Consider the following 12,798-nt stretch of genomic DNA (forward strand, 5'->3'; position numbering starts at 1 on the left):
ATTTATTTAAGAGAGAGGAGAGAGAGAGTGAGAGAGAAGGAGTAGGGGCAGAAGGGTGGAGGGAGGAGCAGACTCCCCGCTACGCGGGAAGCCTGATGTGGGGCTCCACCCCAGGACCTTGGGATCCTGACCTGAGCCGAAGGCAGACCTTAACCAACTGAGCCACTCAGGGGCCCCTATGTGATTTTTTGCATTGAGTTTTCATCAATAGTATTTCCATTTCACTATTTATAATATCTTTTAAAATTTTTATGTAGTTAACGGAACCTGAAGAAGTAAAGAGTTTCACCCATGCTTATTTTGCTGAATGTGCCTAGGGTGGTTGCTTTTAAAATCCATTTTCTCTTTTCATGTTACAGCTATAGGGTGAGGGTCTTACAGACCACCCACTTTGTTTAAGGTATGATGAAAACCATCCTAGCACTAGGTTTTTCCCCTGGTATTTAAATCACATTTTGCTTCTCTCTGTATGACATTATATCATGTGACGGCCCCCTCTCCAATGAGGCACAGCAACCCAAACTTCCTCATTTTCCAGATTCCCTTTCTTAGTGACAGACATCAGTATCCCCCAATCAAACGAATTGGAATCCTTGAGGTCCTCTTGCCCCCCTCACAGTTCCTCACTCCCCACACACTGATTTGTCTCTGACTCAGGGCAGTTCTTAATCTATCTGGAATCCATACCATCCATATAGCTACTGATGGATTTCAGCCTCTCACATGTTGCTTCCCTGTCCCTAAAAACCCACCCTACCCTTATTGCTTCTGCATCTGTCTACATTCCAATTCCTCACGTCCCTTACAGTTAGGTATGGACATAGAATTCCTTGTCATTGGAATGTGAACAGAAGCAACCCAGTGTGGCTTTTAAGAAAGTTCTTTCTCTCCTTCCATCAGGTAATGAAGACAGGTTGAAGTCCTGGGGCAGAAATTTCCAGACTTCCTCAGTTGATAGGGCCCTTAGTGTCTCAGTCATTTTTTTTTTTTGAACAGGAGCTCTGGGTCAAATGAAATTCAATAGTTCCACTCATTAGGTAGTTAAGTCCAAACAGTATAGTACATATTGCATCCTAACCACTCACTTGCCATTTGAAAAAAATAATAATACATATAAATTGAAAGAACCTGAAGTACTTAGTATTGGTATATGTGTGTGTTTGGTGGGCACTGCACAACTTCTCAAAATTTCAGGTCAAATTAAACTTTGACAGCTTCATTTCCTGTTCCACATTGATTTTCACATGAATTCCCTTTTTTTATAAAACTCAAAACTTGACTTGGGAAGATAGGACATCAACAAAAGCAATTATTATTCAATGTTGAGCAAAACTACTTCCAGCTAGTAGGTGGTATTGTGTCCAACAGATAGCAAAAATGGTTCTATGTTCTTCAAAAAAATGTAATAGTCCATGGTGGTCCTGTGAGTTCACTAGGGAACCTTAAGGCATCTGAATGCATAGTTTGGAAATCAGAGCCCTAGAAGATGACAGTCATAAAACAGAAAAGAGCATAGATCCCTGAACATGAGAGGAGATGGCTGTTGATCAGAAACACCCACCTTAGACTTGTATATGAGCAGAATAAACTTCTGTTGTGGTTAAGCAGTTATTCATTCTTTGGTTGACACAGCAAAGTCTAACTTAATATATTATTTTACTGCACTAGCTTGTAATGGTTCTCCTTGACCCAAATCTAATACCCTTCTCCCCAACACTTCATGCCATCAATACCAAGTCCACTGCTTTGCACTAATAACAAGCTTACCTTTCCTAAAACTTAAATCTGAGCACTTCTTTTGTTGATTTCCCAATCTGTTTTCAACCAGTCTTTCCTCACACACCAAATCTTAAATCAGTATCTCTCAATCTTGACGACATGTTAGAATCACCTGGGGACCTTTTTTTTAAGATTTTATTTATTCATTCATTCTTTCATTCATTCATTCATTCAAGACACTGAGATAGAGGCAGAGACATAGGCAGAGGGAAAAGCAGGCTCCCTGTGGGGAGCCCGATGTGGGACTCGATCCCAAGACCCTGGGATTACCATCTGAGCTGAAGGCAGACGCTCAACCACTAAGCCATCCAGGTGCCCCTCACCTGGGGAGCTTCAAAAAAAATACATATGCCTAGTCCCCATCTGCAAGAATTTTCATCCAATTGAAATGGACTAGTTCCTTAAAAGTCGGGAACTACCACAACTCACCATAATATGACATAATTAATTTAAGCAGTCCTATAACTATTAAGGAAATTGAATTTGTAATCTAAAACCTCCAAAAGAGAAAAAGTTCCAATCCAAATGGCTTCATTGAAAATTACACCAAATGTTTAAAAAGAATAAACAATTCTGTACAATCTCTTCCAGAAAATAGAAAAGAAAGGAATGTATTCTCCAATTCATTTTATGCAGCTAGTGTTATTAGCCTGACACCAAAACCAAGATAGTAGAAAATGAAAAACTGCACATTATATCCCTCATGAATATAGATGCAAAGAAAATCCTTACCAAAATATTAGCAATAGAATCCATCGATGTATAAAAAGAATTGCATATAATGAGCAAGTGGGATTTATTTCAGTGTTGCAAGATCGGTTTGTTAGAAAATCAGTGTAAGCCACTACATCATCACAGAGAAGAAGAAAAGTCACATGATCATATCAACTAATCAATACAAAAAATTGACAATATTTATATATATCATGAGAAAAACTCAGAAAAATAGGAATACAGGGGACTTCCTCAGCTTGATGAAGGGTATCTATAAAAACCTACAGCTAACATACAACTTAATGGTGAAACACTTAATGTCTTTCCCCTAAGAGAGGATATCCACTCTTACCACTCATCCAACATTGTGCTAGAAGTTCTAGCTCATGCTTTAGGGAAGACAGGAAAATTAAAGGCATACAGATTGGAAACAAATAAAACTGTCCTTTTTTGCGGACATTATGATCTACATAGAAACCCTAAGGAATCCATAAAAAACAAAACAACAACAAAACCTCCTTGAACTACCAAGGGAGTTCAGCAAGGCCACAAAATAAAAGATGAATATACAAAAATCAATTGTATATTTATATACTAGCAATGAATATATGTACATCAAAATTAATAATACCATTTGCAGTTGTTGCCCCAAAAATGAAATACTTAGGTGTTAAACTAATAAAGCATGTATAGGACTCATATGCTGAAAACCACACAATGCTGACGAATGAATCAAAGACGTTCTATTAACTGGAGAGATATAACATGTTCATGAATTCAAAGAGTCATCATAGTAAAGATGTCTATTCTTTCCAAATCGACATACAGTCTTAATGCAAGTCCTATCAAAACCCGAGGAAACATTTTTGTAGGTATAGATAAGAATATTCCAATATTTATATGGAAAAGCAATGGAATTAGAATAGCTGAAATCATTTTTTAAAAGAACAATAAAGTAGGAGGAATCAGCCCACCCAATTTCAAGACTTACTTTATAGATACAGTAATAAAGATTGTGTGGTATCTGTGGAGGAATATATACATCAGTGGAATGAAATAAAGACTCTGGGATTTGACTGATTTGGGGGAAAGTGCAAAAACGATTCAGTGGGGGAAAGATAATTTATTCAACAAATAGTATTGGAGCAATTGGTCATCCATAGCCCTTTGCCCTAAAAAATACGTGAATCTTTGATTAAGTCTTACACTTTATATAAAACTTAACTCAAAATGAATCATAGACTTAAATGTAAGCCATGATAGTAACAGAACTTTTAGAAACTATAGAATAAATATAGGAGAAAATTTTCAGAATCTTGGGCTCAGCAAAGTGTTCTTAGACTTGACAACAGCATGATCCATAAAAAGAAAAATTTTTAAATTAACTAATTGGACGTCATAAAAGTTAAAAGTATTTGTTCTGCAGAAGATCTTGGATGAAGGATGAAAGGAAAATCTACAGAGGAAGAGAAAATATTTGCAACCCTCATAATCAATAAGGGATTAGTATCTCAAATATATAAGCAACTCTCAGAATTCAACAGTAAAAGAAGCAAACAATCTAATTTAAAAATAGGCAAAAGACATGAGGAGACATTTTGTCTTTGGTGAAATGGCAAATAGGTACCCACACACACAAAAAAAAGTTCAACATTTCCCATTGGGGAAATGGCTCAACTTATGCAAAAATTAAAACCATAATTAGATATTACTGACACACTTGTCAGTGTGGCTAAAATAAAAAATAGTGACATTGAGTACGGACAGGATGCAGAGAATCCAAATCACTCATACACTGCTGATGGGGATATAAAATGGTAATGACTACCTTGGAAAACAATTTAGCAATCTATTAGAAAAGTAAATATGGACCTACCATATGACCCAGCAATTGTACTCCTGGACATTTATTCCAGAGAAATGAATAATTCACACAAAAACCTGTGCATGAATGTTTATAGTCGTTTTATTGGGATCCCTGGGTGGCGCAGCGGATTGGCGCCTGCCTTTGGCCCAGGGCGCGATCCTGGAGACCCGGGATCGAATCCCACGTCAGGCTCCCGGTGCATGGAGCCTGCTTCTCCCTCTGCCTGTGTCTCTGCCTCTCTCTCTCTCTCTCTGTGACTATCATAAATAAATAAAAAAATAAATAAATAAAAATATAGTCGTTTTATTCATGATAGTCCCAAACTAGAAACAACCAACACATCTTTCAACAGGTAAAAGATTAAACAGACTGTGGTATATCTATGCCATGGACTACTACGCAGCAATAAAAAGGAACAAACTATTGCTACAGTACAGAAAATCATATGGAATATAAAAAGTCAATCACAAAGTTTTCACACTGTATGATTCGATTTATTTAGCATTCTTTAAGTAACAAAGTTATAAGCAAAAAGAATCAGTTAGGGTTTGCCAAGAGCTAAGGAAAGTGTCTGGGGAGGAGAAAAGTGGAGGTGGCAATAAAGGATGATATGAGGGAACTTGTTATATTGTCTCTTGACTGCACCAGTGTCTGTATCCTGCTTGTGATATTGTATGACAGTTTTGCATGATGTTACCACAGGGGGGAAACAAGATAAAGGCCATATGGGATTTCTCTACAGTATTTCTTAGAACTGCATGAGAATCTATAGTTAATCTCAAAAGTAAAAGTTTAATTTTAAAAATTCCCCCTAGGAAGTATTCTGATGGTTTGTTCTGGGTTGGGCCCAGGCATTGGTATTTGAACAGCTCCCCAGGTGATTCTAACATGCAGCCAGATGGAGAAAATGCAAATTCAACTGATGGATATCCTCTCCCCAGAACCCAAGTAATCACCCACCATTTACTATTTCTGTGCCTCCAAAGCACCCCCTTCTCCACTCACTGAACGGAGGCTGTCTTCAAGATAGCTCAGGGATGGCTCTTCCAAGGGGCCGTTCCGAGCACTCCTTGCCCAGCCTCTGGTTAGGGGTCCGCCCTGGCTGCTCCATGACAGCCCTTTATTTATTTTTTGTCATAGTCCTTATTCCTCTTTGTTATCATCACTTTTTGTCTCTCTCCCCACTTTCAGCAACTGTTGGAATTGTGCACTCTGGGATTCCCTGTCCATTCAGTCCCTGAATTTTAGGGACTTGCCAAAAATTGGAATTAACTCTCTTTTTCTGGCCTAAGCCTAATTCTGTTTTTGTTTGTTTGTTTGTTTGTTTTTAATAAGCAATGAACCAAGAATGTCCGGACGCCAAAAGTTTTACAAAACAATATATGATTCTTATGTCATACGTTTATTTTATGCAAACCAGTATTACAAAACACGAAGATGGTCTAATAATGGGTTCCGAATGCCCTGTGTCTGTGCTACTTCATTTCTTTTTTCTTCTCTCTTTCTTCCTTCCTTTCTTTCTATTTCTTTCTCTTTTTCTCCTTTGTAAAGCCAAGCAGATCCAGACTCTGACCAATGTCTGGAAGGCAGACGCAGAGGCTTTGTCAGCCTTCCCGCTCTAGGCTCAAACTTCGGGTTAACTAGGGAGATATAACTAGTAGTGTAACATCCGGTCATGACTCCAATACATTCATTCGGGTTTGCAGCATGGACAGTCTCCTCTATGTTCTCTCATCGCAACATTAACCAGGTCTACTTTGGGATCACAGTTTTTCACAGAATCTTTGCAGGGATGCATGTTCCATTTTTGCAATAATATTGAATATATCTTGTGTCCCAAAAAATCTTATTGGCATTTTTATTGATATTGTGAACTTCATAGATTGACGTTAGATTGTGCAACCCACTGGAATATTAATTCTTAGATGGCAAGGATTTTCTTCATTTTGTTCAGTTTTATATCTCCAAAGCCTAGAACAATGCCTGGCACATATGGTAAGTGCTCAGTTTTTTATTGAATAAATGAATGGAGTGCTTTTACATTTGTTCTGATCTTATGTTCCTCAGAAGTGTTTTTGACATTTTCTTCATGTAAATCTTGTACATTTTCATTAAGTTTTTTCCTAGGAATTTTATTGTTGGCTACTGTAAATGGTCTTTTCTTTTATGGTAACTTCTAACCAGCTATTTGTTTATATAAAGGATATGGCTTGGGGGATCCCTGGGTGGCTCGGCGGTTTGGCGCCTGCCTTTGGCCCAGGGCGTGATCCTGGGGTCCCGGGGTTGAGTCCCGCGTCAGGCTCCCGGCGTGGAGCCTGCTTCTCTCTCCTCCTGTGTCTCTGCTTCTCTCTCTCTGTCTGTCATAAATAAATAAATCTTTGGAAAAAAAAAAAAAGGATATGGCTTTCGGCATATTTTTTGTGATCATCTATGTTATTGAGTTTTCTTATTTGCAAGAACTTTTCATAATTCTCTTCCTTTCACCAGGCATCACTGCTACATTCCTTAAAACTTTCTGGAGTTCAGTAATTAAGAGGATTGAATTACAAAAACCAAGGAAGAGCAGCAAAAAACTAAATCCCATTCTATCAGTGTGATTCTTGTTGGTTATGTTGAGTGAGTACAGATACAGATGTAAACCTGCAACTTACTTGCTAAGATAATTAAATATGGTGATAAAGGAAAACGTCAAATCGAAAACCATCTCATTCCTTGCCAATTGGGCATCATCTGTTCCCTGTGCTGCTTGCTAATTTGGGGATGCTACAGTCTTCTCTACATGGTCTTCTTAATTTGGGGAGGGATGTTTGCAATTTAAGTCACAAAGAAATAAATTGTCACTACATATTGACTCGCTTAAGTTCCAGTGTTTTACTGCAGAGTTTTGTTCAGTAAGCTTGGATATATAAGTGAACTCATGCAATTGAATGCATCTGTCATCATTTCTTTGCCATGAGATCATTATGCAAACACTAAACACCAAAAAATACATAAAATGATTGATTCGTCTAACAGAGAGTACAGATTAGCAGAAAGTATACTCCAGAAGCATGTTCCTCCCTCTCCTGACTGCTGCTTTTCTCCTGTTCCTTCAAAACACCCATAAAAGATTTAGTCAATCCTTCAGGGTCTAGAGATACTTACTGGCAGTTAACATTCTCATGATTCAGCGTATTTTCTTGCAACAATATTCCATCTTTACCCCTGAGTTTTGCCTAATTTAGATTCCTCCTTAAGTCTGTTCTGCTCAGCTAATCCAGATCGATAAATACAGATGGATTAGACAAGAGACAAAATTGTGAAATAGATGTTGCATTTGGAACAGCGAGCCTTCACTTTACATTATAGCCAGAACTGTCTCCTGTGTGGCCACCTTATCCCAAACCACCCTCTGGCATGGGGGTCTGTGACTCATTTGCCTCTGTGACTAGGCTGTAAGCATCTCTGCCTTTCTTCATCTTTGAATTTCACTCTCTGGCTCATAGTAGGCGCTCAATAAACGCTTGAATCCATGAAGGCACAAATTACTCAATTCACTGGTGCATCAATATTTTCTCGCTTTCATGTTATTACAACTAGCTCTTGGGGAAAGATTTGAAACATTTTAAAATAAGAGGGTAATTGACTATTACCAGTTTTTAAAAAAGCCCAGATAGATTTATATTTTGACAGAGACCAAACTAAGCTAAAGTAATTAAGCTTTTTTGAGATTTCCAAGACTCAGCCAGAAGCCTGGTAAGGACCGGAGTCCCTTCTGGAGAAAACTGCATTGTCCACATCCCATAAGGCTGCATCTATGTGCTGGTGTCCCATTTGATGCAGGAAATATGTTTTTGAAAACCTAGTAGGAGTGAAGGTCTTATTAGTTAAAACTTATTTCTCCCTAACCCTTACCGATTATTACTGTTTCATAGTTGCCTCTTTGTACATTTCTGATTGACTTTTCAGATGGGCCCTTAAAAAACTATGCTTCCAATTCTTCAAGTAAAGATCTATGACCAAATGCTTAAATATACAGGAGCATCTATGTATTTTAAGAAAATGCAAAGAATTCTTTTGTTGGGCAAGATCATTGAGCACATTATGTCTCTGTATTATGAATAGTCATCATTTGTTATGTAATTCTCATTATTTAACCTAATTTTTAAAGTAATTTATACTTAGCCTTCTGCCAAGAAGGACTTTAGGAGTTTTTTGTTAGGTTGACCTCGTTAAGTACCAGTTGGACCTATCTGTTTTTATGGGAGGTAGAAGGGGTTGTTTTATTCTGATTTAAGGTGATACAGGTTAAATGCACACAGTGATGGAATTTTGTTTCAAATCCTTCTGGTAAATCATGTAAAAGGCCCTGCGCTTTTATGCACATGACAAGAATTTTGATCCCTGGATTTCAATCATTATTTGATCTTTCATACAAAATGTACTGAATGAAGCTGACATCATTCACACTCATAGACTCTTCCTTGGCTTCTACTTTAAAAAGCAACACAGCTTGCATATGCACATATGCAAGAGGTCACAGGCTCTGGCAATCTTGAAAGCCTTGCCTGAAATGATATTCAATACGTTGGTGAGGAAATCAGTGGCCTATTCCCGTGCCTTCCTTCCTGGAATACTGTTTTCCTTACTAGATCAGATGAGTGATAATTTCCTTCCCTAACTTGATTTTATTTTTTTCATTGGTTGGTGGGATAATATACCAGCAGCACCAATTTAAAAACTTTTATGATAAGGATTCATATACATTTTTGATATGATAATTAACTGTCACATGTAATTAAGGAAGGGGAAGAGGTATGCCAATAACCTTTTTGGTTTCTTAACTTTGAAGAAGAAAGTCCATTCTTTCATTTTGGTGAGTGTCTTTGACATCCTCGAAGGTCATAACTCCTGAAATTCATAATGTGATTCAGGAAGAATTGGAAAACTTGAGTTTCCCCATCCCTCCCTAGAAAGTGTGTATGCAGAAGGGAAATAACATAACGGAGAATTTGAAAACAGTTTATCATGGTTAATCTCTGGATAGGTCGATGTTGACTACTTTTATTTCTGAAAGAAAAGGATATTCTCAAAGTTTTCTCACTTTCTGTTGTGCCTAAAATCAGAAGATTCGGGTCCCCTCTCGGTGTATAGGCATTGTCAGATCTGTGGGATCTGAAAATTTTGAAAGTAGAGAATGAAGGATGTGTGGCAATTACCTGGAGATTCTGAGTACCAACCCCACCTTACCATATTGTGACACATCCTGTAAGAAGTAATGTGAACTGTTTTGTGAAGCCATTGTACTTTGTTTTCTGAAAGACAAAGAAAAAATAAAACAGAGTCAGTAATATTTTTCTTGACCTTGTAGAAAGCTCTCTTCTCTTGTGTTGTTGGCTTATTTAGCTAAAAGTGTAACAGCAACTTGGAGCTTGCTGCTGCATGATCGATATTATTATTTAAAATTATTGTTGTTGTATTATTGCTTAAAACTCTGTGCTAGGCCCTTGTCTTACAACTCTCAGCTGTCCCCTTTGGAGTTACAAGGAGAGGAACCAGAGAAAGTCGCAAAACAAAGGGCGAATATTGTCATTTGTACATAAGCCACGTCAGACTCTGTTGTTGAGCCTAGAGTAGACTAACCCACTGGGGCCCATTTCAATGACCTGCGATAGGAGTATCTGCCTCAGCTTGGTCCACATGCACGTCGTTATGAGATGCTCTGCAAAGCGCCGTGGATAAGAGGCTGCAGATTCTTTCTCATAAGGGAAGAAGTGGGAAGAGCTGATGGCAGGAGTCCCTTCACCACGCACAGCAGTATCCTGTGCTTCGACCCTCATCTAATGAGGCAAATGCTTTCCTTCCCACAGAGGAATTCAAGGGCTCCACCGTGGTTGAACTGATGAAGAAGGAGGGCACCACCCTGGGGCTGACAGTGTCGGGCGGAGTTGACAAGGACGGCAAGCCACGGGTCTCGAACCTGCGCCAAGGAGGAATCGCTGCCAGGTAACATGGGGGGGGGGGGATGTAGGAAAAGGAGCACAGTGGGGGGGGTGACTAATGCAAAAAATCAAGCTCCCTTGGTAAAGGTCACTGATAAATAAATGACAGTTGCCATCTGCCGGGCAGCCGCACGCTGGGGTGTGTCTGGGAAGCTGTCCTGGCCTGTGCCAAGCCGCCAGGGAGCCCCCAGGCCTCTCAGAAGACTTCGGCTTTAAAATGCCTGCATGGCTTGAGTCCCCAGATATGCCACCGAGCAGCGGCCAAGGCTGATCAAGCAAACGGGCCCGATGACCTTACATCGTGTGCGCGGGCAGCTAGCGTGGAGGGGGCGGCCAGCCAAGGCGTCAGGAGGCCCGGCTCCGAGCTCCTGAGTCACGATCTGCCTGACCCACGCCTTCTCTGTTTTTCTACTTACGAGATCTTCCTTTTCATGGGGACAAGGATGAGGTTTCCAAGAACAGGGGAGAGGAGCTGGGGAGGTCTCGTTGTGTCCCCCTCCTGATGAGTTGCACGCTGCCCTGGCCGCTGTCAGGGGGGTACAGGCGGGCTTGCCTCATGGACCGGTTGAGATGTGCTTTAGATGGGACCGTCAGGTTTCATTGAAAGCGAGGTTAATGCATCTTACCTCCTGCACATCAAGAGTCTTGCCCACAGAATCACAAATTACATTTTAGGGTTCTTCCCTTACCAGGTATCCCTGAAAATCATGCCTGCTTTGGATGATGGACCTGTCTGTACAATACAGAGGCCTCGTGCAACTGACTGTCCATAATCTGAGGTGCTGTTGGTGAAATAGGCTAATGTCAGCACAAGCACCCTCATCTCCTTTTTTTTTTTTCCAGAAGGAAAGAGACTTCTTTCCACACCCACAGCCCCCTTTATTTTATAACCGTCATGGCCAGTCTGTGATGCTAGGGCTTCCCATGTCTCCAGAGCTTTTTCATGTGTCGCCCTGAAGCAAGAGTAAATGGGGGGGGGGGGGGGAAGTGCCATGTCCAGTTGTAGTGATGCTGTCATTAAAAGTTGTGCTGTGCAGGTCACACTGTCAATTACCAACAATTCACGTTGTCACCTACCAACTGTTCTTTGTTGAAGGTACGACTGTTTTACAAGTAGTAAACTAAAATGATCAAAGGTAAGATCCCTGCCCTACGGGGCTTATAATTTGCTGGAGGAGGTAGGGATAAAGAGCACAAAGAGCTTGAGAGCAATAACAGCATTGCATGATAGTAAAAGGCAACAAGGTGAGTGTTGTCACAGAGCATTAGGTGGTTAAGTTGTCCAGGGAGAGTTAGTGAACCAGAGGGAAGGGGGCAGCATGGACTGCAGGCTGCAGCAGATGAGGAAAGCTTTCTGAAGAGGAATGATTGGAGCTGGACTTAAATAAATGCATTAGGTGTTTCTGTGTGGGGACAGAGTGTTCCTGAAAGTCCTCATCCGTGATGCAGATTTTAAGTACCATCTATGGTCTCACTGCCTGCCTTTGCCTTAGACGTGAAGTCTGCCTAAAACTCCCAAAATAGCCACAGTTCTTTTTTTAAAAATTTTTTTAAAGATCTCATTTATTTATTCATAGAGACACACACACAGAGAGAGACAGAGAGACAGAGACACAGGCAGAGGGAGAAGCAGGCTCCACGCAAGGAGCCTGACGTGGGACTCAATCCTGGGTCTCCAGGATCACACCCCAGGCTGCCGGCAGCGCCAAACCACTGCGCCACCGGGGCTGCCCAGTAGCCACTGTTCGATTTTTGTGTTGGAAAGAGGTGAGAATTGTCCTGAAACCCTATGCTTTCACTGTAATTTGTTCTCTCTCTCTCTCTCTCTCTCTCTCTCTCTCATTACTGCTGTAAGCAATAAATAGCAATATAAACTGGCCCTTTCCTTAGCCCTCAACAAACTCCCAGTGAAGATATTGAGAGCTAGGAAATGTCCAGGAGGCCAGCAGCAAAATGACAGAGAATAAGAAGAAAGAAAAGATCCTGGCAATGCCAGGATCTGGATACTCTGTTCCTAGAGAACCGACTCGGGGCAGAGCAACCAAACAACAACAACAATCTATTTTGTTTCATGGTGCTCTTTATTTTTTTTTTAATTTTTATTTATTTATTTATTTATGATAGTCACAGAGAGAGAGAGAGAGAGAGGCGGAGACACAGGCGGAGGGAGAAGCAGGCTCCATGCACCGGGAGCCTGACGTGGGATTCGATCCCGGGTCTCCAGGATCGCGCCCTGGGCCAAAGGCAGGCGCCCAACCGCTGCGCCACCCAGGGATCCCTCATGGTGCTCTTTAAAAGAGGCAAAGGGTTAGGGAAAATATCAGAGTCCATAGCAGATCCGGTAAAGGGCTTTCAGGGTGAGCCGGTCAGCAGGGATGAGAGGATTGCTGGATCTCTCAGCCACCTTCAGCTGTACTCCAGGCCCGGGGCCAGGGGCTCCTGCCACGCAGGCCTTCG

General features: G+C 40.7%; 1 protein-coding gene across 5 annotated transcripts in view; it reads left to right on the forward strand.

The window, feature by feature from the left end:
- Positions 1-12,798, forward strand: part of GRIP1 (glutamate receptor interacting protein 1) — a 655,025-nt gene that overhangs the window by 499,023 nt on the left and 143,204 nt on the right. For all 5 annotated transcript variants that reach the window (XM_041754753.1, XM_041754748.1, XM_041754749.1 and 2 more), the window contains exon 3: positions 10,210-10,345. In XM_041754753.1, the coding sequence (XP_041610687.1) occupies positions 10,210-10,345 (136 nt within the window). The remainder of the gene's footprint in view (positions 1-10,209; positions 10,346-12,798) is intronic.

Source organism: Vulpes lagopus, chromosome 5, assembly GCF_018345385.1.
Source record: "Vulpes lagopus strain Blue_001 chromosome 5, ASM1834538v1, whole genome shotgun sequence".
Taxonomy (NCBI): Eukaryota; Metazoa; Chordata; class Mammalia; order Carnivora; family Canidae; genus Vulpes; species Vulpes lagopus.